At 36.8% G+C, this 24,455-nt stretch overlaps 1 protein-coding gene across 4 annotated transcripts in view; it reads right to left on the bottom strand.

Annotated features, from left to right (window-relative positions):
• The window catches only part of SMARCA2 (SWI/SNF related BAF chromatin remodeling complex subunit ATPase 2), a 115,153-nt gene that overhangs the window by 27,147 nt on the left and 63,551 nt on the right, over positions 1-24,455 (bottom strand). For all 4 annotated transcript variants that reach the window (XM_077790128.1, XM_077790127.1, XM_077790129.1 and 1 more), the window contains 5 exons: positions 24,260-24,426; positions 20,619-20,782; positions 19,642-19,869; positions 17,271-17,348; positions 11,789-12,007 (listed from right to left, as the gene is read on the bottom strand). In XM_077790128.1, the coding sequence (XP_077646254.1) occupies positions 11,789-12,007; positions 17,271-17,348; positions 19,642-19,869; positions 20,619-20,782; positions 24,260-24,426 (856 nt within the window). The remainder of the gene's footprint in view (positions 1-11,788; positions 12,008-17,270; positions 17,349-19,641; positions 19,870-20,618; positions 20,783-24,259; positions 24,427-24,455) is intronic.

The following is a 24,455-nucleotide window of genomic DNA, read 5'->3' as shown; positions in this document are numbered from 1 at the left end:
CCTCTTGACCAAGTCAACCTCACCTAGGAGCGTGGAGGGGAATCTAAAATAATTCTATGCCAGAAACTATTGATATCATCCCCTTACTCTTTATCACTGAACTGTTTTGTTGTGGTGGGTTTTTTTGTTTGTGCTTCTCAAACCTTCTTCCCTTCATTTTAGAAAGCTAGATAACCTGCTGAAGAATTCTTGTCACTTAGAATAATAGCCTGTTTCTGAACACAGGGAAAAACTCTCCTTCATGACTGGAGGAAAATTTATAATGGACTTGTGAAATATTACATAGGAAAACTTCCAAACAATAAACAAACATATTCCAAAAGGGATCTTGCAATAGGATTTCGGAAGTACAAGGTATCCGGAGTATTTCAGATTGCCTTCATATAGTTCAGAACCTTAGAGCATATTGATAACTCAAAGACTAAATATGATTAACGGACTTCTACTGAAAATAGTTGCAGGATCTTTGGAAGTATGATTGGAAGTAAAACTTAGAGACTGAATGAGATATAACTTAAGAAAGACACTGGAAGATGGTCATGAAAATACTGCAGGCATGTTTCCCAGCTTCAGATACACAGTGCAGTGCATCTTGAAGTAAAATCTAAGCCATGACAGAGATGCCTCATTTTTTCCCCTTTATCTTGTTCACTGTGTCAGAGACACAGATGCTTGTTGCATAGACAAGATTCTGGAGCATTTAGTGACTGGTGTTATAGGGAAGGTTCCTCCTTTTTAAATTTTTATCAGTCTTATTAAGATTAATAAAAATAATTCTGATTCAGGAAAGCCTACTACAGGGGTGTAGAGGACTCTATACTGACAAAGGCATTGTGAGATAATTGGTACTACTGTTACGCTTTTTCTTGAACAACTACATTAGCTTCACTATACAAGGGGCATTAGAAAAACACCTTTTCTGAAGAGAAGGTGGGTGCCAGGGAGTAGTGTTGGGGATTAATTCTCTCATTTTTTCCTAAATTCCTTTAAAATAATAACCTTGGAATTTAGTAATCACTAAACTTGTTTCTCTCTAAGAACAGATGTTCTTTATTTCCCTGGCATCTCAAAAGTTTACAAGGAAAATAATATCAAGGTTGTAATAGCTTCGTTTGTACTAAGGGTTTTGCTTCCAGAACTTCATTCCTTCTTTGTTCTAAAATAACCTTTACTGAAGGGATTTACTGCCCTGTTGTTCTTCTGAGGTAATTTTTAAATTTAATTTTTAATTTTTTTTCTAATATAGTTCATGAATTGGTTTACAACTTAGTGTAATTTAGTAGTATTTCTGTTAACATCTGCATACCATTCAGGTTCACGGTCAAGTATCACATAAGAGGAGAAAACATGCTGCAATGAAGTTATGGAAACATTAATCAATAATAACCATATCCAAAACCAATAACAAAGAGGAATTCAGCATTCCAAGGATTTATCATCTCCCACTAAGGTTAAGACGCTGTTTGTTTTACAAGGGAGATCATACAAAACCAATCAGAAACACACATCTCACTACTAATAAATGAACAGTTATTCAGGATGGCTTCTTTTCCATGTTCTGAGGCAAGTATTTACAACTGTGTTTTAGCTTACATTTTGAGAAATACTTCTACTGTTGCAGATTTCTGGGTAATTCTAAGGAATGTTAATTTGTCTTTTTTCCCTTGACATTTAACTTTTTATAAACGTCTTGTAGAAAAAGTAGTAAATCTTTACTTTGTCACCTACTGGCAGACTAGCTGTGTGGATGATGTTTTGTAGCTCATAATGTAACAACTAAAGATAGATCTCTTCTGTTTGGTTCTATTCCTTATGAAAAAGATTTTTAAAATTAAATTTAAGAATGGGAATTAATGAATTTTTAAAAATTATTTTTTAAAAAAATTTCCAGGTGTTTAGCCTTTCTTCATTAAAAAAAAATTGTCTCCTTTATGTTCTAAGACCCTACTAATTATATGAGAAAAATACCTGGTATAAAGACAAGGTTTATACCCTCATCAGACCAGCTCTTTGCAAAGAAACTGCAGTCTTGACTCTTTCCAGGACGTTTGCTTCCACTGCAAATATTTGCAGCAACAGGTATCTGCTCTATGGTAAAGATAAAATTGACAATTCTAAGCACTGGAAAAAGGTAAGAAGCCATTACAAACTCTTGTTCTGCAACGCACTCAACAGCAGGGTACCAAATCTTAGTATAATGTTTCCTATGAAGAACAGGATGCCTTTTGTTCCATTATGGAAACCACACAGGTGAGGACTAAAACACAAAGGGATAATAAAACACAAAGCAGACTTCCAGCATGAAATCACTAATTTTGAGATAAATCAGTAGTGTTACAATAAGTGAACTATTTATCTCTCACGTACACAGATTCAGTGGTGCCCTTTAAACTGCTCAGAAAAACAGTAGAAGTTCTCTTTTTGATTAACAGACTAACAGACTATAACAAGGCTTCTAATTTAAAGATGAGCATAAATTTTCTGTGCCCTGAAATCTATGGCTCTTAATAATGTAACATGAGAAGCCTATAGTACGGAGCTTAAACTGGTATTTTTATGTATATCAAAGTAAACTCAGCTACTGCCAACAGTCATACAATCAAGTATTTTTTTCATATTTTCTTCTTCTCTATTGTATTTAAGTATATTCATGCATTCTCAAGCAATAATCTTTTATTCCAAGTTTAAAATGTGGAACATAACTAAATGGGAGCAAAATTGAGAAAATAAGCTCAAAACAAAACAGATAAAAAACCTTGCAAAAAATAAATATGTGAGGGGAAAAAAAAGTAAAAGCTTTCAGAAACTTCTATAGCTTAATTATTTTTCAGTGGATGTTCACAGATCTCTTTTACCTACTTATCCACAGAAAACATCTTAATAATTTTTTCAGTAACATGGGAAATTTGGTTTAAATAGCTATCATATTATTAATATAAATACTCTGAGGCAATTAAGAATGGGAAGTGCACAGTGTTAAGAGAGCATGATATGACAAAAAACATTATTGCAAGAGGTTAGAATCCTCACTTCCTGTGCCAAAAGAGGAAAATATTTACTTCTAGAAATAGACTGTATTTAAATAACAAATACTAGGATATACCCCTTTGTGACAATTCCAATATAATTTTTTAATAACTTAGAAGAATTTGGAGGAAGACTCTATGGAATGAAACTAAGACAAACTTCGGAAAACTTGCTGAAAAAATGAAATTATATGTATCTTTTACATATTCTATACCAAAACAGTATGTTGTGATGCTACCTTTGAGCACTGATGCAGTGAGCTCCATGTCTTCAGGATGCTCTGAAGGTGCAGTTATATGACCATGCCAGGACTCATAGTAGAGCCTGACCCTTTAATATGCGTATTACAACCTAAAAGTAAAAATCTAACTTCACCAGTATCTGTCTAGAACACTTTTTTGTTCTTTTGGAATAAGCTGCATTGCAAATTACAGTCTGATGAGCACAAACTATTACCTACAAACAATACAAGGAATTCTTGATAAAGGCAATGACTTAAGAGCACATGAAGTTTCTCAACAAAATAATGTATCGTACAGTTTAGTATAGGTGCATACACAAAAAAACTAAAAAAAGACTGTAATTAACAACAATCCTTGTTTCTGCATTTGAAACCCAGCTAAAAATGTTAGATGCCTCTGAAAATAATACATAATGAATAGCCATGGAACCATGCTCTCTAACTTGCTAAACATGCCAATTTCAGAGTACGGGAAAAAATTACATGGTTGTGGTTACTCACAAGTTTTTGTAGGATTTTTTTTTAAGGCTAAAATTTTACTGCTAGAATAAGTAAGTACACTACTGTACTCATCAAGCAGGGTACTTCAGGATGACTCAGGAAGCTAACTGCCAGTCACGACATGCCTAAGCATTGGCTGAATAGTTTTTGAGAAATTCAGACTGAAACCTCCGTGTTCTTCCGTATCTGCAACGTTAGTATTTCCATACTTGTTTACTTACAAGAAAAGACAAATTACTATCATTTAAGTTGCTACAGAAGTAGTTTCTATAGAAGCAGAGCTCTGCATACATACATCAGTCCATCAGAAGAGTTATTTTGCCTGTATGCATACTGCATAAAAAACATCAGGATAAAACCTTTCATCACCTATTCAGGTCTACCTTCAGAAGATGGCCTTTTACAATAAAGGTCTTACAATTTGCCTCTACAAGGCAGAATATGAAATGGCTCCCTTTTTACAGAGAATAAATACTTTGGCCACAATATACACTTTGAAAGATATGAATAACTTACCCATGTTGCAAATGCAAATTTTTCTAATGTCTTTATTAAAAAACTAGTATGTGACAGAAGGTTAGCTACCATACCGCCTATCATTGTTACTTTTAAGTCATGTCAGAGAACATAACAATGCAGTGGACCCAGATATTAAAATGTTTGCTGCTTCTTGTTCCATTGTCATATGCCCCAAGCAACAATGTTTTAGACTTTCAATACAGACTTCTGTTAGTGTGGGTTTTGTGAATTACTTAATGGTTGTTTTTGTTTCAGTTTTAAGAGTCATAGAATACCCTGAACTGGAAGAGTTTAGCTTCTGGCCCTGCACAGGAGCCCCAGAAGAATCACACCATGTGCCTGAGAGCACTGTACAAATGCTGCTTGAACTCTGTCAGGCTTGGTAACCACTTTCCTGGGGAGCCTCTTCCAGTACGCAAATACCTTTGGCATGAAGAACCTTTTCCTAATACCCAATCTAAACCTCTCCTGACACAACTTCAGGCCATTTTCTGTCACTGGTTGTTGGACTCCAGGACATCCTTCTGGCTGCCCTGGCTGTCTTGAGCCCCTGACAAGAAGTCACAAACATCTGTGGCTTCAATTTTAGCCTGTGGAAAACTGCCAACTCCGGATGAGGAATTACAAGCTGCAAGGGTTTTAGTAATGTGATATTTGAACTAACACAGGCTGGAAAAGTAGAATTTCAGGATTTTTAGAATGGGGTTCAAGGGGGTACAAGATGAGGAATTTGGGCGTGTCCTAGCCTTCTTCTCCCTTGTCTTGTCCTCCATGTCTTGGTGTCGTGGTGGCACTTTTCAATTGGTTTGAGGTAGAGATTCACAGTCTGACATAGATGATAGGAATTGGTAAAGAAATTGTAAACATACATATGTAGTTTTGAGTATATAATGTTGGAGCTGCTCAAGGCTCGAGGGCAGCCTGCCATGGCTTCCTTTCTGGACAGACCTCAGCAGGTTGGAGAAAGAATGTTACAGGTAAGAAAAATAAACAACCTTGAAAGCACAATGTGAAGCATTCCAGGCTCCTTCTTTGGCTGCATTGAGCTAGGGAAGAGAAGACTCTTTACAATCACTCAGGGTCACCCTGACCCTTCAGAACTCCGAGAGAAAATGACAACTGGTCATCACAGAGAAGAGATCAGTGCCTGCCTCTCCTCTTCCCCTTATGAGGAAGTTGTAACTACAATGAGTTCTCCCCTCAATCTCCTTAAGGCAGCTGATCGGAATTTTGACCTTCAACATAAGGACCATTTCTGGCATCTTAACCACAGGGACTAATTCTTCTTATGAAAAATGTCACACTTGAAACAGTAATATAATAAAACATGAAACCCAGATTTTAAACTCACAAGTTCAGTCTATATAAACTTGGCAGGTGAGAGGATACAGCTATTTCAAAGAAAATGAAGTTTATTTTATTCTAATGCTAACAGTACTCCCCACATTTAAAAAAAATAAGTACTTACTTGGCATTACTATTTAAGGTTTTCTAGAGGAGAATTGATGTACAATTCTACTTGAAGGCACATTAATATGTGTTATGATACTTTACATGTAACATTGTATAGTCAAAATCACAGACTGAAATAAAAAGAATCCTATGAAAATATAGCACTGTTTTACTGGTACTCCTTGTAAACAGATGTTCAGATTTCCTGATTTGAAGTCTTTCTCACAAAAAACCAGAAACCAAAACCAAAACAAAAAAAAACCCCAAAATCCAACAATAAAAATTTCTTTATGGAGAGTATCTCAGAAGTATTTAAGAAGCATTTCAAAGTACTTTTTTAGTTTCCAAAATTAATACTCTTGACTCTGATTCCACATTCTGAGAAAAAACAAAAGAATTTCTGAGAAAGTCACTGTGTGTGATCAGGGTCTTTCCCTTAGAAACTAACAAAGCCATCCTGCCAAAATAGAGAACCAAAGCTATCAGGTAGATGCATTTAAATTCACTCTCACCCATGAAAAACTAAGAAAATACCCTTTCTGCTTCACTAGTCTTAATTTCACTGCAATGTGAAAGTAGCATTTTTCCTTTTCTTAAATAGATTATGAATTGAATTTAATGAAAAGGACATGAAAGATAGATAGTGAGTATACCAAATACAAAAACCATTCAATGAGGATTTGAAGTCATGTCCAACTCTATAACCTTTTAAAAAGCAGCTTCCACATGCAAAAAACTTACCAGCCTCACACTGAATACTACAAAATAGTACCTGAAGCATTCTGCTGGTCACTGGTTATAGACAACACCTTAGGATGGTGGACTTTTTAATCTTCCAGTAACAGTCTTTAACATGTGACTTGTTTTCCCATACAGCTTAAGAAATTGAATTGCATCTGCAATTCAATACTACAGAGCAGGGTTTAGATCAAAATGCAATTTTCTTCAAATGTCCTGCACAAATACTCACTTACTTGATTGTTAAACAGGTTTAACAGCAACTCAGGAAACTGTGCGATTGCAACCAGAAATGTTACAGAGTAGGGGTATTACATACATAAAGTATGCAGATAAATTATCCGCTGGATAAAATATTTCTTTTTTCCCCTTCTTCTATGAATTTCAGCTTTCAATACACACTAAAACAAGTACAGGCTGCAATGCTAATTCTACACAGGTATTTCAATACTTAATTTAGTAAGGCCTAAACAACAGGATCTGTGCCAAAGCTGACCTCTAGTGACCCCTCTAACCAAAAGTTCTATGTATTCATTAATCAGTGAAGCATTATTAGCAATATGATATATGTACCTGCTCATTGGCGAAACAAGTATTTACCTTTCCATATTTAGAAACAGGACAAGGCCACATCTGGCCTTGTTTGTGGGCGGAGGATCAAAGACAACTCCCTTGGTTCCTCCTTGAGCCCTGGCCAGGCTTTGGGAGAAGCCCAATAGGAGGATAAAACCTGACCTTTCTGTATTAGAAGTAATAGCAGATTTTGCTTATTATAAAAGCTGGGCTACTCTCACAGCGTAATCAGAAGCCTCGTTGCCTGCAAAAGTGGATTTCCCAGCTACTGGGCGTGGTTCTCCAGTCCTTCACTGTAACACCTTCGCTGGGCTGGTATGTAGACCTGGATGAAGGGTGAAGTAGGGTAACTGTAACCTTTCTTAATCACTTTGTATTTTTTGCAGTAATGATTTAGGTGCATTGTATTTTTTGTAGTAATGATTTAGGCGCATTGCTTAGCTTATCCTTCTGTGATTCTTTGCAGTTCTGATTTATAGTAAATTACACTATCCCTTAACTTGGTGTCTGTCTCTGACCCTAACCATCAGCAAAACACTACTGTAAAATCAAATTCCACTACCCTAGTTTACAAAACTATGTCTTAAAATACCTTCCTAGTATTGATACAAATTGACCTAAATTTACTATCTTTGCTATCAAACCTATTAACAAACTATTAGGAACTGTGTAACATCAAAAAGTTAAAAGTTCCAGTTGATGAGGAAACAGTTAAAAACATGCCCAAAATTTTCCTGCTAGGTAGTTTATTATACCACATATCTTTAGTAAACATAAAAAAAAATTTACGTTGTGACTATGTTAAACAGTTCTTAATAGATATTCTGTATGAGTGAAAGCCAGCACTGATTTTCTTTAAGTAAGAGTGACTAATTACAAACCAAATGCATGAATTTCACTTGTAATTTTTAGATCAGCAAAACAAGCACGACTTTTACATTTCTGCCTGACATAAATGAAATGCTGTTTATTTTGTACTCAGGTATGTTTCCCTTGCCAACATATAAAGCTATTTCAAATTAACAAGGACAACTAGAGACTACAATTTTATTTATGTCACCTAGCCAGCAATTAAATTGCATGAGAAGATGAAACCAGATGCAATAGTCTTAAGGGTCTTTTACCTACTCAAATAAAACCTCTGTTTCTTGAAGCCTGTCTCAGGCAATCAAATTCTTAGTAGATGACCCCTCTCAAAAGTAATATGCCGTGGGAACCAGCTAAGTATTTTGCAGTTCTGTTAGAAGTGGTGCAGGACAGAATCTGCTACAGCATGTAATAGTCCCAGAATATAAATGCTTTGTAGATCAGGAAGTAACTCCTCCTTCCAGAATTTTTTTTTAAGGAAATATGGTTGTCATGCCAACGCTTATATAAATACAGTGGGCTGCAGCGACAGCTAGTGATGAAGCCTGTTTCTGTCTTAAGAGATTTCCTGGGAGACTGTCAATGAATTACAGGCTGCTCTGGGCATCAGCACAATCTTACTAAATACTGCCTAGGATCACAGGCTTGGCTTCTGGCATTATTTTGTCCCTTGCTTTTGTCAGTTACTTATCTCCTAGCAAGAAGGAACTTGACATACTTGGTCAGTGCACAGCCATGCATACAGACCTCAAGGTACCACTGTCCTTGAGGTCCTGCTGGGATCTGCCAGAACTACACTATCCAGTGCTGGCATGTATCAACAGAGAGTTCAGGGTCTAACTTAAAAAGAGTCAGCACCTATTCCACAATCAAGAGCTGTGGCTGCTCAATGAGGCAAAACATCTTGAAAAAGATCTAGTCAACTCCCCAAGACATAAAAGAGACACCTCAGTACTAATCACCAATATTATTAAACCAGCTTACTGATCAGAAATGCAAGGTTTTGTTCAGAAAACTCTATGAGAAGATATCTATAAAACTGCAACAGCAGCTACAGCAAGAGAAGAAGAGTGAGGGGCGTCCCCTCGCTGCTGGTAAATAACTCTCCTTCTGTAATACTGCAATAAAAATAGGCCCATGGTTACCTCTGGAAAATGACATCTACTACCTTTTTAAATGTTTACATAGATAAGTATTTCCTTGAATATGTTGTACACTTTTATTATGACATCTTCTAGAGATGTCATTACAGCAAAATCAAACATATTCACAAAGACATTAAAGTGCTGAGAGCACAATGGGTGTGACAAAGAACAGTTTGTCACACCCAAGTTTCTGTTTCACACACATGAAAAATATTACAATTTTTAAAAATCCAGACAACTTACATTACTTACATTTTATTATCTACCCAATGAAGTAGTTTTATTCTGAATGTGAACAAGCAATGTTACATTATAAATGTAATGCCACTGAAGAGACCAAAAAGTATTAGCAGTTCTTACACTTCCATTTATTTCACCACACCCTCAAGTGTACCTGAAAGCATGTTAAACTATGTATACAGTAGAATTATAGGAGGAATTACAATGCACTATGAAGCAGTCTATCCTAAGGCAATTTAATGAATTTGAAAACATGCTTAATTACTCAACAGAGAGAAGCAAGAATAATTTCTCTCAATAGAGTAACAAGGCATGGTGAAAAAGGTGTAGTATATGTAGGATATGTACCATCTTGCCTAGCAAGCTTTCTAACTTGGCCTCACAATACAGTCTCAGAAGCAAACAAACAAAACAATTACTACCACGCGTATGGAGATTTACTAAGAAATTGTTTTCAGAGTAGCCCTTTATAGTTTTTTATCAAATGGCCCACCACTTTAGAAAGACAAAATGGAAGGTATGCCTACTAAATCTCAGAGAACACTGATTTGACCAGAAGTTCACCCAAAGACAGGCTTAAAATTGGAAGTAATTTTGGTGAAGAAAATTTGAAAATTATTCAACAAAGGTATATGCTAAATCCTCATAGGAAGGAAAGATTGACTATATGAAACATAGTTTTGAAAAGCTGGCAAGGAAGTAGAACCACAGAAAAGGATTACGGTCTTACACTGTATCAAAAATTCAACGTGAGACAATACCTTCCATGATAGAAAATGAACTACTGAAGTGTGAGGTATAAGTACCACAGAAGTTATACAAAAGAGCTCATCCTTATTCAAATGATGCTGCATCTGGAATTCTCATGTCTAGCTTTTGATCAAACTTGTAGAACGGTATCAGACACATGTAGAACAACTATGTGAAGCTAATGAAAACAATCAAGAGATTCAGAAAACAGGAACTATAGGAAAAGACTGCATAAGTGTAGTTGTTAACCTTTCGAATTTACTCAATGGGAGACAACTCTCCTATGACACAAAAAATATTTTAAGAAAGAGTGGTATCAGGCTACTCTGCATGAGCAGAGTTATTAGGATTATGCAATTAGCTTAAAATCCAACAGGAAAATTCAAATAAAATACAATAAAAAGCCAAACAGTTAAAAACAATCCACTGCAGACTTCTAAGTTCACTGCCCAGAAATGACTAGAAGTCAGACCCTGAACTCCTATTATAAATGACACAGGACTCGATGATTCTGCCTGCAGTATGACAGGGATCAGAGGATTTCCTTTAGGCCCACTATTTTTTACAATAAAGCACTGAAATATTACAGCCAAGTCAAGTCACAAAACACAAAAGCCAAAGTTAACTTCTATGCTGCCAGAGTCAGTGTTCCATCATTAAAAGAAGTAGCTTAAAATCTTCAAGAATCCAAACAGGAGCTTATATTTTTAGATATTTCTTCTCCACTGACTGCTTGAAAATGTCATATATCAAACCTCTGTAGTTTCAAAGACTTACTTAAATTCACAGCTGGTGAATAATTCAGGTCTTTTCTCCCCTAAGCAACAGGCCTGGATTAGCTCTTAATACAGTACTGCACCATGCAGCCTCCCAAACACCCCATTTTAAACCAAGTAGGTAAGATTTTTACCTATCTTTAGTGAATTATACACAAAACTTACACTATATTTTTGTTGCTATTGTCTGCAACTAAACAGACAAGATTTTAAAACAAAACTTACTCTATCAAACCATATAAATCAGTTTTGCACTTATAACATTCATTTATAAGTTTTGGAAATCATACTATTACCAAATTTTTGAAAAGGCTTTCCAACAATCATTCCTCACCTTTTTACCATGCTCTTGCTAGCACACTTAAAAGACACATGCATTATTATTAATGGATTGTAGATTTCAAAGAACAGAATAGACAAAATCCCAGATTTGGTGTTAGTTTAGCTTTCAGGTCTTAAATTCTTAAATAATTTATCAAATGTTCTGATCTCAGTGGAGCTAATAAATACTTGGAAATTAAATAGCCTGAGAGAAAGAAAATCTAAGTGAAAATTTCTGAATTCTTAAAAGGATTAAAAACAGGCATTTAAAAATACAATAAGCTTGTGTGGCACAGAAAGCTCTAATATACACTGACTAATGGTTTTCAAGAATATTGAAGAATTCTTCATGCATCTGAAAGACAACATTTACAAAAGTACTTGAGGATGTAAGATCCATGCAAACAATAGAATGCTATCATAGTCCTGACTCAGTACTTAGTAATACTGACTTAAATTTCTGCAGTGCAGATCCAAACTTACTCATATCTTCAACATAGTATCAGAAACTGGATAATGAGGATATTTTAGACCTAAAGTTGTGCTCTCCCTGGTGCAGTCTCCAAAACGAGAAGAAAAACACACCACAAATGAGTAAATTTCAAGTGTGAAAAAAAACCAACCAACCAACCACCTACCCGCAGCCACTGCTTCTCTGTGAGAGCATCACTGTAGTCCACATCCCTGCGCTGACGGGATCCCCTTCCAAATATTTTCTCTTCTTCTTCTTCACATGTAAGCCTTTCAACTTCAGCATCATCCTTAATAATCCAGGATGGTAATTCATCCTCCTCCATCAAGCGAGGTTTACGTTTAGGGTTTCTGGCATCCTCTCTGCGACGATCCATATCCATGCGCTGCAATGGCAATTGGCAAAGGATAAAAAGTTTTAAAGGCAATCATTAAGTGAACTATGCCAATGCCCACCTCTCTAATAACTCTTGAAACTTTAAACGAAGTCCCTCCCAGGTATCTTCCTTTCATAGAATTCCTAAATACTTCTAAAATGCTGCTTTAAAAGGAAGCTACACTCTATTGTTCATTTCCAATCATATTCACTAATTCATAACTAGTTTTCACTGAAGAAACTAAGACAACACATAGCCAAGTGACAAGAAGCAGATCACAAGAACACTGCTGACCCCATAAGGTTTTACTAATACGTAACTGAAAAGAGTAACTAAAATTACACTAGTTTTGTTACCCTGAATATCAGAAGAAAATTTAAAAATTGGTATAAGAAACAGAGAATCAAAGGAAAATTAATAAATTCAGAGAAAAGCTTGTTTACTTAGAGCCAGAAAGCAAACACGCTTGAACCCCTGAATTTTTTTCTGATCTTATTGCTGTACCAGACAAAAAGCAAAACACAAAAATATCAGATAAGCTTAGCTGAAGTGCTACGAATATTAGAAGAAGATACTAAGACTTTCAGCTGAAATTTAAATAATCATTCAAGTATGCTGAACAATAGCTCAGACATTGAGACAGAGGATACACTCCTACATCTACTGTAGATTCATCAGTGAGGTGTTTTACAGTCCTCCTGGGGAAGCATCCATCTCTATTGTCCACATACTGACCTGGCTTCCTACAGTACTGTGAATTGCACCTGCATTGCCTTAAGCACTCAAATCAGGTAATATGAATAGGCATTTCAAATTGGCTTTTTGACGAGTCATACAGTACTTAATACTCAGTAATCAGCTGCTAAGCAGAGAAAACAACCAGATGGCCACATTTCACTTTTGTATTTGAAAAAAAATAATGTAAATAGACTGGCATCAGAATTGGCTGTAGCATCATATGCGGCTACTGCTTTGGCCACTAAACTTCATAAAAAACAATTCTCAAGTATGTGCAAATGTCTCCCTTGTGTATATGATGCTGCACTTAACACATGATGCCAACTAGACATATCCTTTTACAACCTCAGCCAAAATGCATTAATTCAGAGGTATTCTCTCTCCAGAGGGACAACTCAAACCCAGCCAAATTTAAAAACTGAGGCTTAGTGATGGCACCATTTACTATGCTGAATCTTCTCTCATCTTGACACTTCTCAAACATGAGCATTTCTAAAATAATACCTCAGGAAGTGCATCTTACAAATTTTCTTTATCACCTTGCCTTGTGCACTATCTGATTTCTAAACTCAGTGAAAAGCAGAAAGCAAGAAGTGTGTGTCTGCAGGTCCAACAACTTTCAAGAAGCAACTATAAATACATGGGCATTTTCCCTGTTCTTCGTTGTTTCAGACAACAGTGAATGGGCTGTGCAGCCTGCAGTTTTTCATAGCAGACTTCCGTATTTCACCTACTAAAGAACAACCCGTTCAATTTGAATTCATTTCAAAAAGTCTCATTCAAGCCAAACATGTGGCTTGGTTTATTCTAACATGACAACCAGATACCTGCACCAAGAGACAGCTCAAACAGGATAAATGAAATAGAATCCCCAATTTCTATTATTTAGTCAAGAACTTGAGTGAAGAGACATCATTTTTAATGCTATTAAGAACATTAAGTCAGTGCTGAAATTCTGTATTTTTCCCCCAATGACTATGTTTCTTTGTTTAACACAAAAACTGAACATTAAGATAGTATTTTATAATAGCTGTTTTCTGACATAATAGTGCTTGGGAAGGAAAATTAAAGACAATCTCAGTTAATCTGAGATATCAGAGATACAAACTGACACTTTTTTATGAAGATACTACTCAAACCATATTTAAACCTGGGAAACCTCCAGGTCTATCTTCCCATATCTTTCTAAAACCTGTGCTTCCAAGAGCCATCTAAATTATTTTTATGTAACTAATAATTTTATGTTCATTGTCCTCAATAAGGCCTAAATGCTAAAAATAATGCTACCACTACTTAAACCTAAACAAAGAACTTGAACGTTGGCACACTCAAGGACTAAAATTTCCAGTTTAGAAAAACCAGAGCACTGCTGTCCTGTGAATTGTGGATGGCTATCTTAAACTTTCCAAATTATAACCAGAAGAGTCCTTGGAAGAAACATCAAAGCCATTCAGTGTAAAAGCTTTGAAATTATAACTAAGAGAGTCCTTGAAAAAAACCGTCAAGCTACTCAGTGTAAAATCAGTAATTTATACACCCAATTCTAGCAGATTGCCATTTTCACTTCAAGGAGATTAACTGTATTAGCACAACTGGAGTTTTGATACTCATCTGGCCTTCCACTTGACAGGCATTTTTGCATTAAAAATCATGCTCTTTTAATGTTTTCTTTACTTTATAAAGAGAACCATTTCTTTTCCAGAGAAGTAACTTATTGAAGCATTCTTATGAAATTACAAGAATTGTACAGATCCCACAAACACACTGATTTTATTCTGAGTATTTTCCAAATTTTTTTATTATGTGAAGCCTCTAAATGCCACAGGAACAAAGTCCACTTCTACACACCTTTTCTCTGAACAGTGTATTTAGCTCCACAGCACCATTTCAGATCCTGTGTCAAACAACACTTCTAACCTGCAAAGTGACTATAGAAGAGATGCTTATGGAACTGATCTTTCTTGTTGCTTACTTCAAATAAGTAAAATACATGTTTTTACACACCTAAGACACGAAGACACCCAAACACATTTTTTGTTGGGTATTCCAGACTCTTGAATTCTGATTACATGTGCACAACTTTAAAAAGGAATGCAGTGGCACAGGTATCACTACAGTAAGGAAAATACAGACTACCTTTTCCTCTTTATCTGTCTATGTAAGACTTGAAATTTTGATGGAAAGACAAATAACTCTGACTGCCAAACTTGCTTTTCAGATTTTTCTTTTATAAAGAAACAGTTTACAAAAAATTAAAAGAATTTTTTACATTAACAATTTAAATTATTTCTTAGCTGTTAATATTTAACTACAGTCTTACTGTTTTACTATTTTCAAACTCTGGCTTTCAAAGCATGTAGTTTTGCCTCTTAAAATTTTTATTACAAACTCCTTACTTTTCCTTAAAAACTTCCATGTAAATTAATATGGAAAACATACATTCAGCCCACATAGCTTTACAAATAACCTAGATGCAGGACTTGAAAGGATACTAAGCAGTTCACAGACAATAAAAAAACTGGAGGAGCTAGTGACTCTCTCAAAAGCAGAGAGGGACTGCAGAGAGACCTCGACAAATTTAGAGGACTGGAAAATTACCAACCGTATGAGGTTCAAAAAGGCTGAGAGCCAGATTCTGCTTCTGGGACAGGGCAGCCCTAGGACGTACAGACAGACTGGGGAACGAGATGCTGGAAAGCAGTGCCACAGAAAGGGCCCCTAGAGTCCTGGCTGATGGCAAGTTGAACATGGTCAGCAGTGCCCTGGCAGCCAGGAGGGCCAGCCGTGTCCTGGGGACATCAGGCACAGCACTGTTGTCCCAGTCTGCTCTGCACTGGGGCAGCCTCACCTCGAGTGCTGGGGGCAGTTCTGGGTGCCACAGTAAAAATGAGATACAAAACTATTCGAGAGCGTGCAAAGGAGGGCCATTAGACTAGTGAAGGGTCTTGAGAGGACCCCTTATGAGGAGCAGCTGAGGTCACCTGTTTTTTTCAGTCTGGAGAAGAGTGAGGGGAGACCTCATTGCAGTCAAGCTTCTTGCGAGGGGAAGAGGAGTGGCAGGCACTGATCTCTTCTCTGTGGTGACAGAAGCTGAGGGAATGGCCTGAAGTTGTGTCACAGATAGTTTAGGTGGGATATCAGGAGTTTACCCACAGATTTGCAGAGCACTGAAACAGGCTCCCTAGAGACATTGTCACAGCACCATGCCTGACTGAATTCAACAAGTGTTAGGACAATACTCTCAGGCACATGGTGTGATTCTTGGCATGTCCTGTGCAGGGCCAGGAGTCGGAATTGACCCTTGTGGGTCCCTTCCAGCATATTCTGTGATTCTGTGAAAACTGCCTTTACTCTAGGGTCTCAACGCTTTTTGGGTTTGTTTTTTTTTTTTGTTTGTTTGTTTGTTTGTTTGTTTTGGTTTTTTTTACATTAAAGAGCCTTAAAATTTGATACTAAAAGTTGAAGAAAACAGATAGAAATTCATCATCTACTTTCAACCATGGATTAGTTCTTTCCTTCTAGGTCTGAAGGAGAAATCAGAAGCTCTTTTCTAGCAGCAAATCTACCTTCATACAGTGTACGTGAATAACTGCAACTCACACAAAAAGGGCCCGTGCATGCTTGTGTAACAGCAGATTTTTACAGATAAATTTTTAAGCAGAAGACAATGAGGGAATAAAACCTATACTGCATACACAGGTTTTGCGTTGGTCCTATCAGCAGCTGTTTCTGTGAATACCACCAGATAAACTTCCATTTCTGCACATAGGAGTGCCTGTCTTGTTCCATCTTGCAGAAGAAAGCAGCCTCTGTAGAATTAGAGGGCATGGTACTTTACCTTTGTCACTTAAGTATTGCCCTGTACTGGTGTCAGTGAAATCCAGAGCTCCACTAGCAATCCTCAGACTGTACAAACACTAAAAGGCAAGAGCCATGCCTACAAAGGCATTTCAGTAATTATTCCATCCGTGCTGCAGTAGAATAAACAAAAAGGGAAGCACTAATAAGAAGTGGCTTTGAACCACTAGCTCCATTTTGGTAACTGTTGCAACAATTGTAGCCACAGAGATGCAGCTAACTGGATTCTTGACAAAACCATCAACAATACCCCAGTTAACTTACCAAGAAAACAGCACTGTTAGTCTACTAATTTACTACCTTGTTAAGTTCCTGGAGTTGTCCTTGCCAATATCAAAGTCCAAAAGTAAGACAAAATGTTATAGTAATAAATAGTAATAGCATGCTGTAGAATTAGCAAGCCAAACTGTAACTGACACTTTTGCACTATAAATTTCTCAGGTTGTGTCAAACTCTTCCTTCAGACTGTCACTGACAGCAAGCTTCTCTGAAGTCTTTGTATCATTTGAGGAACTCTGTATTTAAGCAGACTACACTTTTTTCCTCAGATAAGCAATGCAAGTAAATAAAACCTACTTCTCCAGTAAAGTTGTGACAAAATTGAGTGACAAAAAGGTTAAGACCTTTATTGAAAACACTAGAGAGGATAATTTTTTTATGATTGCACCATCCTCACCATAAAGAGATCAAATTCCTCCTCACGTCGAGCAATCATCTGATTCAGTGTCTCATCATCAGGAACTTCATCTTCTTCCTGGTTAGAGAAGGATAAAATTATTAGGAAGTATTCACATGCACCTTGAACTAACAGCCTCCATCAGTTCAAAGCTCCACTGACCCTCTTTTTCTGACAACACGTGGGAAGCACTTAAACTGAAACTAAATCTTTTAAAGTGTTCAGCTATTCAGAAGTAACAAAATAACATGGTAAGAATGACAAATGAGAGTTATTACTACCGTCAAAATTTGAGAATGAGGAAATGACCAAATACAAAATACAAGAAATTTTGACTTGTGGTTTTCCTGGGTCAGAAGCACAGTGCATTGGTTAAAACCAATGTATTTCCATTCTGCTATTTTACAATATTCCTTCAGAAATACCATTCTAGATTTTTAGGTTTTTCCCATCAAAGCAAGGAGACTGAAAAATTCCTGATTAAATGAAAAGAACAAAACATGTTTTTATCCTGGAAAATAACCCTGCTGCATCACTTTCTCTTGACTATTTTCTGCTTACAAATTGAGATGTGAACATTTTACTGCAGACAAAATGGATTATTCCATAAAAACAGAAACAGAAACTAGAAAAACCATTTAGAATTGTAGCATTCAATTGAAAATGTTACAGGTAAAAATATTATGATATCTACTTTAAAACAAAGCCCAAAATATTCTGTCTTCCTCCCTGAATTATTCTGAAATCACAGACGACACAGGTCACTCTAAACAGGGCTTTCTGAATCTGTATTTCACTACACTACAGACCTATAATTCTTCCTAAAAATGCATGTTTTGAGCCCAGTTTAATGGGAGTATAGAACGATGCAGAATACTCCAAAAACCTAATGTCCTGTAACTTATTTTTCAGAAATAATAAGTAATTTATATTTCCATACATTTTCCCTCCAGTGTCTGGATTTCTACACCTAAGGAAAAAACCGAAACGACTTCTCATTAATGTAATTCTCGAGGAACACCTTTGTACCTTAATGAACATATAATTTAGATTTTAACATGAACCAGGCAATTGGGAAAGTGATTAAGAGAGCTAAATCTTCACACTTCTGGTCCCTGCTCCTTCACTCTTCACAGCAAGGAAGTCACATGGTTACTCACACAGAGGAAAAAAAGATTCTTTTATAAATCAGACCATCATGAAAGCGCCACATACTTCCTTATTATTCAGAGAATCTTCTGAACTGAAAAAATAAGTGATCTTTTACTGACAAAAATCTTTTGTTACTCTTCTTTAATTTCTGTGAAAAACACTAAATACAAATTTTTATCTTAATCATGTTTTTCTAAATGCACAATGCAGAGTATACATAGAAGGACTAATGACTGAAGAAGTAAACTCCTTGACCTTTGAAACTTTACTCCATATAATGAAGGACGCTAGTGAAACACAGGCTTTAAAATCTCCTATTAGTGTGCACCTTATTCAGACACACAAGCTCCACTCAGAGGCAAGATCTGGTTAAAGCTCTGTCTTTAACCAGAACAGGGTATTTTCAAGGTGGGAAAAAGTCAGTACTCATCAAAAATTTCTGTGTGTGTGTCATCAGTATAATCGACATGTTTAATTTCTCCTAAATACAGCTTTTGTCCAAATACTGAATTTTTATTCAAATTAAGAGATGAGTCTGCAATAACAGGTGAAAGAATAGGTTCATCATTCCATACTCAAGAGTTCTGTAAAAGAACACAATGAAAAGAGAGGGACACTCAGTGTCCCTCACTTCTCACTATTAAAGAAGCTCAATTCCCACTATTAAAAGAAAAGACTTGACAGCTCTTTTTAAACAGCTATTTCTCAAAGAGAAAGTGGTGATGAGAAGTCCGGGCTGGACACAGCACCAGAAAGAAACAGTTACTTTTAGGCTTGTCCTAAGCCCGAGGCATATCAAAGCAGATCTTAACGCTTAAATAGATTCCAAAGGAAGCACAAATAAGCAGGGTCCTTCAAAACTGGACCAAGGTAGTACTAGCTCCTCAGCGTATCTGAAAATCAGATTGCCTAGCTGAACATACATATTTGCCTTAGGAAATTGTTTATAATCTGTTCTGGAAAAAATCTTTGTTTGAATGTAATTATTTGCCAAAAATACAAAGAGTAGAATGGCTTTTAAGTTGAAATGCCTAATTCTACACTAAGATATAATCCTAACCATTACATCATAAAGAAAGATAAAAATTAAGTTATTTCTATAAATGGATGGTAAGAAATTATAATGAAAGCTTTAATTTCAAGAGTTATGTCAGTCTTTGTAAATGATGAATAAAAGAAGCGTCAGTACTTCCTGAGTAATTATTTCTAATTACCTTACCTCATTTTCTTCTTCGTGCTCCAATATAGCTTGGAGGAACGCTCTCCTTTCATGGCTTGAAGATTTCTGATCAAACATTCCTGCCTGAATAACTTTTTGATCTACATTCAGCTTATACTTTGCCGCAGCAAGTATCTTCTCTTCCACACTGTTCACAGTGCACAGTCGCAGGACTCTAACTTCATTCTGCTGACCAATTCGGTGAGCTCTGTCCTGGGCCTGCAAGTCCTGTTAGGCAAAGAACATAGACAGTAACTTAACAGAGTGAACACAGATAGTAACTCTTTTTAGTCTCGCTCCCCTTACATTTTACATGTGGTCATTGAGTATTATGTGATTTGCATACATTTGCACAACAGCTGAAAGCACATACACACAAGTATGTACTTCCAGGGATACTGAACTTACTTTCTTACAAGTAAGAAAAGAAGAAGGTATCAAAGGCATAATTCAGTTATACCTTCTGGCTCTTTAAAACAAGCCAAAGTGGTGTGATAGCCTCTTTTTCTGGTAGCTATATTTACTACTGCTCACCACAAAGTAAGCCCAGTGCCTCAGGCCAAGACTACTACACTCACATGGTCACCTAATTTCATGAGACAGGTAGCATTCAGCATAGCCTTTACTGAAGTATTAGAAACTACCTACCAAAGGCTAGCAAGCTAGTTATTATATTCTAAGGGTTAAAGAATGAGTACAGTTACACAAGTGAAGCTGGTTTATAACATCGCTAGCACTGAGGATACCCCAAGACTCAGATAAAATATATATGCAGATACAGAATTAGTTCACCAATTTGCACCAAAACATTTTCTGATTGTGGCAGTTTGCCTCACTAGTTCCTCCCAAAGCAGCATTTTATCGCTTAATTGGATTTTTTCCTTTTGTCCCAGGCTACATCATTTATTAAAGAAGCAACTCAAAAAAGCATCATGGATTCTTTGCACATTTTATGAAGATAAGAAAATAAATATAACCTGATGAGGATTCCAGTCACTATCGAAGATTATAACAGTGTCAGCAGCCTGGAGATTTAAGCCTAGCCCTCCAGCCCTTGTACTCAGCAAGAAGATAAAGTACTGTGATCCAGGTTCATTGAACTTCTTCAACAGAGCAGCTCGATCTTCTGATTTTGTTGTGCCTAAAAAAACAAAAATTAAAAATACCATAAAATGAAGTTGTGAACTGAAATAATGTAAATACAAAAACTGTTGCTAAAACTACATGTAAAAGGGTTATTCTAGTGCAATGTTTTTTGACATTTCGGCTACATTTTACCTAACACTTGCCATGAATGTTTAGGTCAACTGCCTATCATACCTATGGGATAGTCTTCTAAAGGTCTCTTTAAATGCATTTGTTTTGACATTTCTAAAGTAGATCTTAAAATGTTTGCTGACATTGTTATACCTTTTTATAACTCAAATAAATTTCAACTGAAACTACTATATACAAACAGAAGAGAGCTCTAGTTTTGATTAATGCCTTCTGGCTAGAGCAGCATTAAATATTTTTAAAAGCTACTTATATAGAGATTTATCAAAATGTCACTATTTGCCTTTGGAGTCATAGTAATACAAAACACTGGAAATTCTTAAAATGTCCCATCTTGAGGGTGATATATGTATAGAAGATGACAATACAATTTTTTTTATTACTATGGTGGCTGTTCTCCAGCTGTCTTCCAGATATACCCCCTGCCTCCCCACACTCAGCAGTACATGGGGAGGAAATAAAACAGAAAAGCTTATGTGCTGAGAAAAAGGCAGCTTAATAGAAGTGAAAGGTGTGTGTGCAAGGACAAGAAGAGGAATTTTTTTGCACTTCTCTGCAGGTGACAGATGTTCCACCTGCTTCCTAGGAAGCAGAACCTCAACACCTGTAATGACTAATTGGGAAGACAAATGCCATAACCAGTTATGTCCCTGCATCCTCCTCTTTTCCCTCAGATTTTATTGCTGTTCACAACCCTTCAGTCAACCTCGGTCAGCTGTCTTATCTAGGTCCCAGTTCAATGCAGTCTTACAGGCCTTGGGGGTGAGGGACGTTTGTAAAGAAAGCCTTGACATTGCAAGTGTCAGCAATAGCCTGACACGGGGGTGATGTCACTGGTGGTATTACAAATGCAAAGCACAGCATAACATTGGCTGCTAGGAGGAAAATTAACTCCAACCATCTGTAGCCACCACAATCACACAGCCAAACTGCCAGCCCACAGATGACACAGTGAACCCAATAAGCACATGAATGGGGTACGAAACACTCATGTAAGAAGACAGCTGGACAGAACCTGGATAGACTGCGTTCCAGTATGAAAGATATCTGTCATTATGAAACAGGAAAGGAAGAAAAAGGGTTTATCTAATTTAATGAACTACCTGGAAAAGATAATGAGGTGTATTTACCATACTGTGTCATGCCATAAACATTCTAACATGAAAAGGAATTAATTTAAAAACATGTGATGTAACGTAATCTAAAACATTTAAAATGTAATGTAATTTATCTGTCTTGAATGGAAGTATTAAAACACAAGAAGGCCAGAGGTGTGAAGAGGAATTTGTTATCAGGCCAGTATGTTCTTCAGACAGTTCTGGCATTCTACGCCACAGTGAGATAGTTCATTTGTGTATCCATTTCATAATCCCATTTTACATTCAAGGACAATATTGGTTCAACTTCATGTTCATTAATATCAGTAAAGGATGAGAATATTTCTTGGTACTACTTTTTCTTCTGATTAAAATATGACGCTAAGAGACAATTTAAAACACTGTTGAAAATATTCAGAAGAAACTTCAAGTCTCACTTATACTCTTCTCTGTATTTGCCTTGAATCATTGCTTCTCTACTAAAAAGTATTCTGATAAATGCTGCTGGTCCTATGTAATACTACAATTTGTGGGATAAAACATTAAGTAAAAATGATCACTATTTAAGAAGCTCAGTATGAGGCAGAGATCATCAACATGGAAGAAGACCAAAATGGAAACTTCTTTCAAACAGGTTTAAAACTCAAGTAAAATATGCTATTTTAAATTTTTCTTTCATAGAATTGTGGGAATCATTTACCAGATCAAACAGATTGGAAAACAATTCTGAGATGATCACATCCAACCTTCAAACAAACACTTCCCTGTGTACTCAGTCACAGCACTAAGTATTACATCCAATCTTTCTTCACGTCATCTTCGGGGATGGTGACTTCCCCATTTTCCTGGGCAGGCCATTCCAATGCCCAATCACCTTTTCTGTGAAGAAATGCCTCCTAATGCCCAACCTGAACCTCCCCTGGTGCACCTTGAGCCTGTGTCCTCTTGTCCTATCCCTGGCTGCCTGGGAGCAGAGACTGACTTCCACCTGGCCACACCCTCCTTTCAGGGAGTTGTAGAGTGTGATGAGGTCATCCTCGACCCTCCTCTCCTCCAGGCTGAACAAACCCAGCTCCATCAGCTGCTTCTTGCAGGACATGTGTTCCAGACCCTTCTCATCAGCACTGCTGCCCTTCTCTGGACCTGCTCCAGCACCTCAATGTTCTTCTTGTAGTGAATGGCACAGATCTGAGCACAGGATTTGAGGTATGGCCTCACCAGTGCTGAGTACAGGGGACAATCCCTGCCCTGCTCCTGCTGGCCACTCTGTTGCTGGCACAGCCCAGGATGCCATTGTCCCTCTTGGCCACCTGGGCACTGCTGGCTCATGCTCAGCTGCTGTCACCAGCACCCCCAGGGCCTTTTCCTGTGGGCAGCTCTGCAGCCACTCTGCCCCAGCCTGTGGCACTGCCTGGGGCTGCTGTGACCCAAGCACAGTCTGTGAATCTACTGAGGGTACATTCAATCCCTTCATCGAGATCATCCACAAAGATATTGAACACTCAAAGAGATACTGAACAGAATAAAGACATTAGTATCTAAAATGCTTCTAATCCATCTTTTTGTTCGAAGTAATAAAACATATCTACACATGAAGAAATTGAGGCTTTTGATCTTCCTCCAAAATTCAGGCATCATGCTGAAATTCAGCTATTCTGTGAAGTATAACAGTTTAATTTTAAACAGATAAAAATGAATTTATTCCACTGAAATATAGGCCTAACATTGGCATTATCATCTCTTATAATGAGAATATTTTCAGGCAACTTAAATAGTGATGACTGATTGGGAACCTTGGATTTTAAACCCTATGTGAAAAAGAGATGAGCCTCCAAGCAGCAAATTTATACATTAAGCTGCATTCCTGGAATAGACCTAAGTGTTTATCAAAAGAATCAATTGACCAAATGATCTGCAGATTAAATAGATAAAAGAAAATACTGAAAGAGACAGAGAAAATTACTTCTGCGAACAGAAGCAAAAGTATGTATTTCTCAGTACCTTCCTTGCCTGGAAGAATATGAGAAATTCTAGTAAACTACCACTGAAGAGTCTACTGACATAATTTCATGGTAAATACACTTGCAAGATTATAAAATAGTATTTTGAACCTTTTTTCACTCTTGTATAGTCACAACACAGCACTGTTATGAAAACACTAGGAGGAGAACCCAGGGCTCCCATGTCCGACTAATGAAGGACACCTCCTATCTTAGTATTTATCCTTTTTTTTCCATTCAGCTTACCATCAAGACGCAGGTAAAGGAAATTTCGAAATGCAAAGTAGTCTTCCATAATGGTCATGAGTGATGTCATTTGACAGAAAAGAAGCACACGATGGTTAGTAGCTCTTAACTTTGGTAGAATACGATCGAGTAGCTCAAACTTCCCTGAGGCCCGATAAAGTTCAGCTCTGTTGGAGAGAAGCAGCACAGTAAATAC

This window comes from Lonchura striata, chromosome Z (assembly GCF_046129695.1).
Source record: "Lonchura striata isolate bLonStr1 chromosome Z, bLonStr1.mat, whole genome shotgun sequence".
In the NCBI taxonomy this organism is placed as follows: Eukaryota; Metazoa; Chordata; class Aves; order Passeriformes; family Estrildidae; genus Lonchura; species Lonchura striata.
Note: the sequence above shows the minus strand (reverse complement) of the source record. Positions and strands in the feature narration are given on the sequence as shown.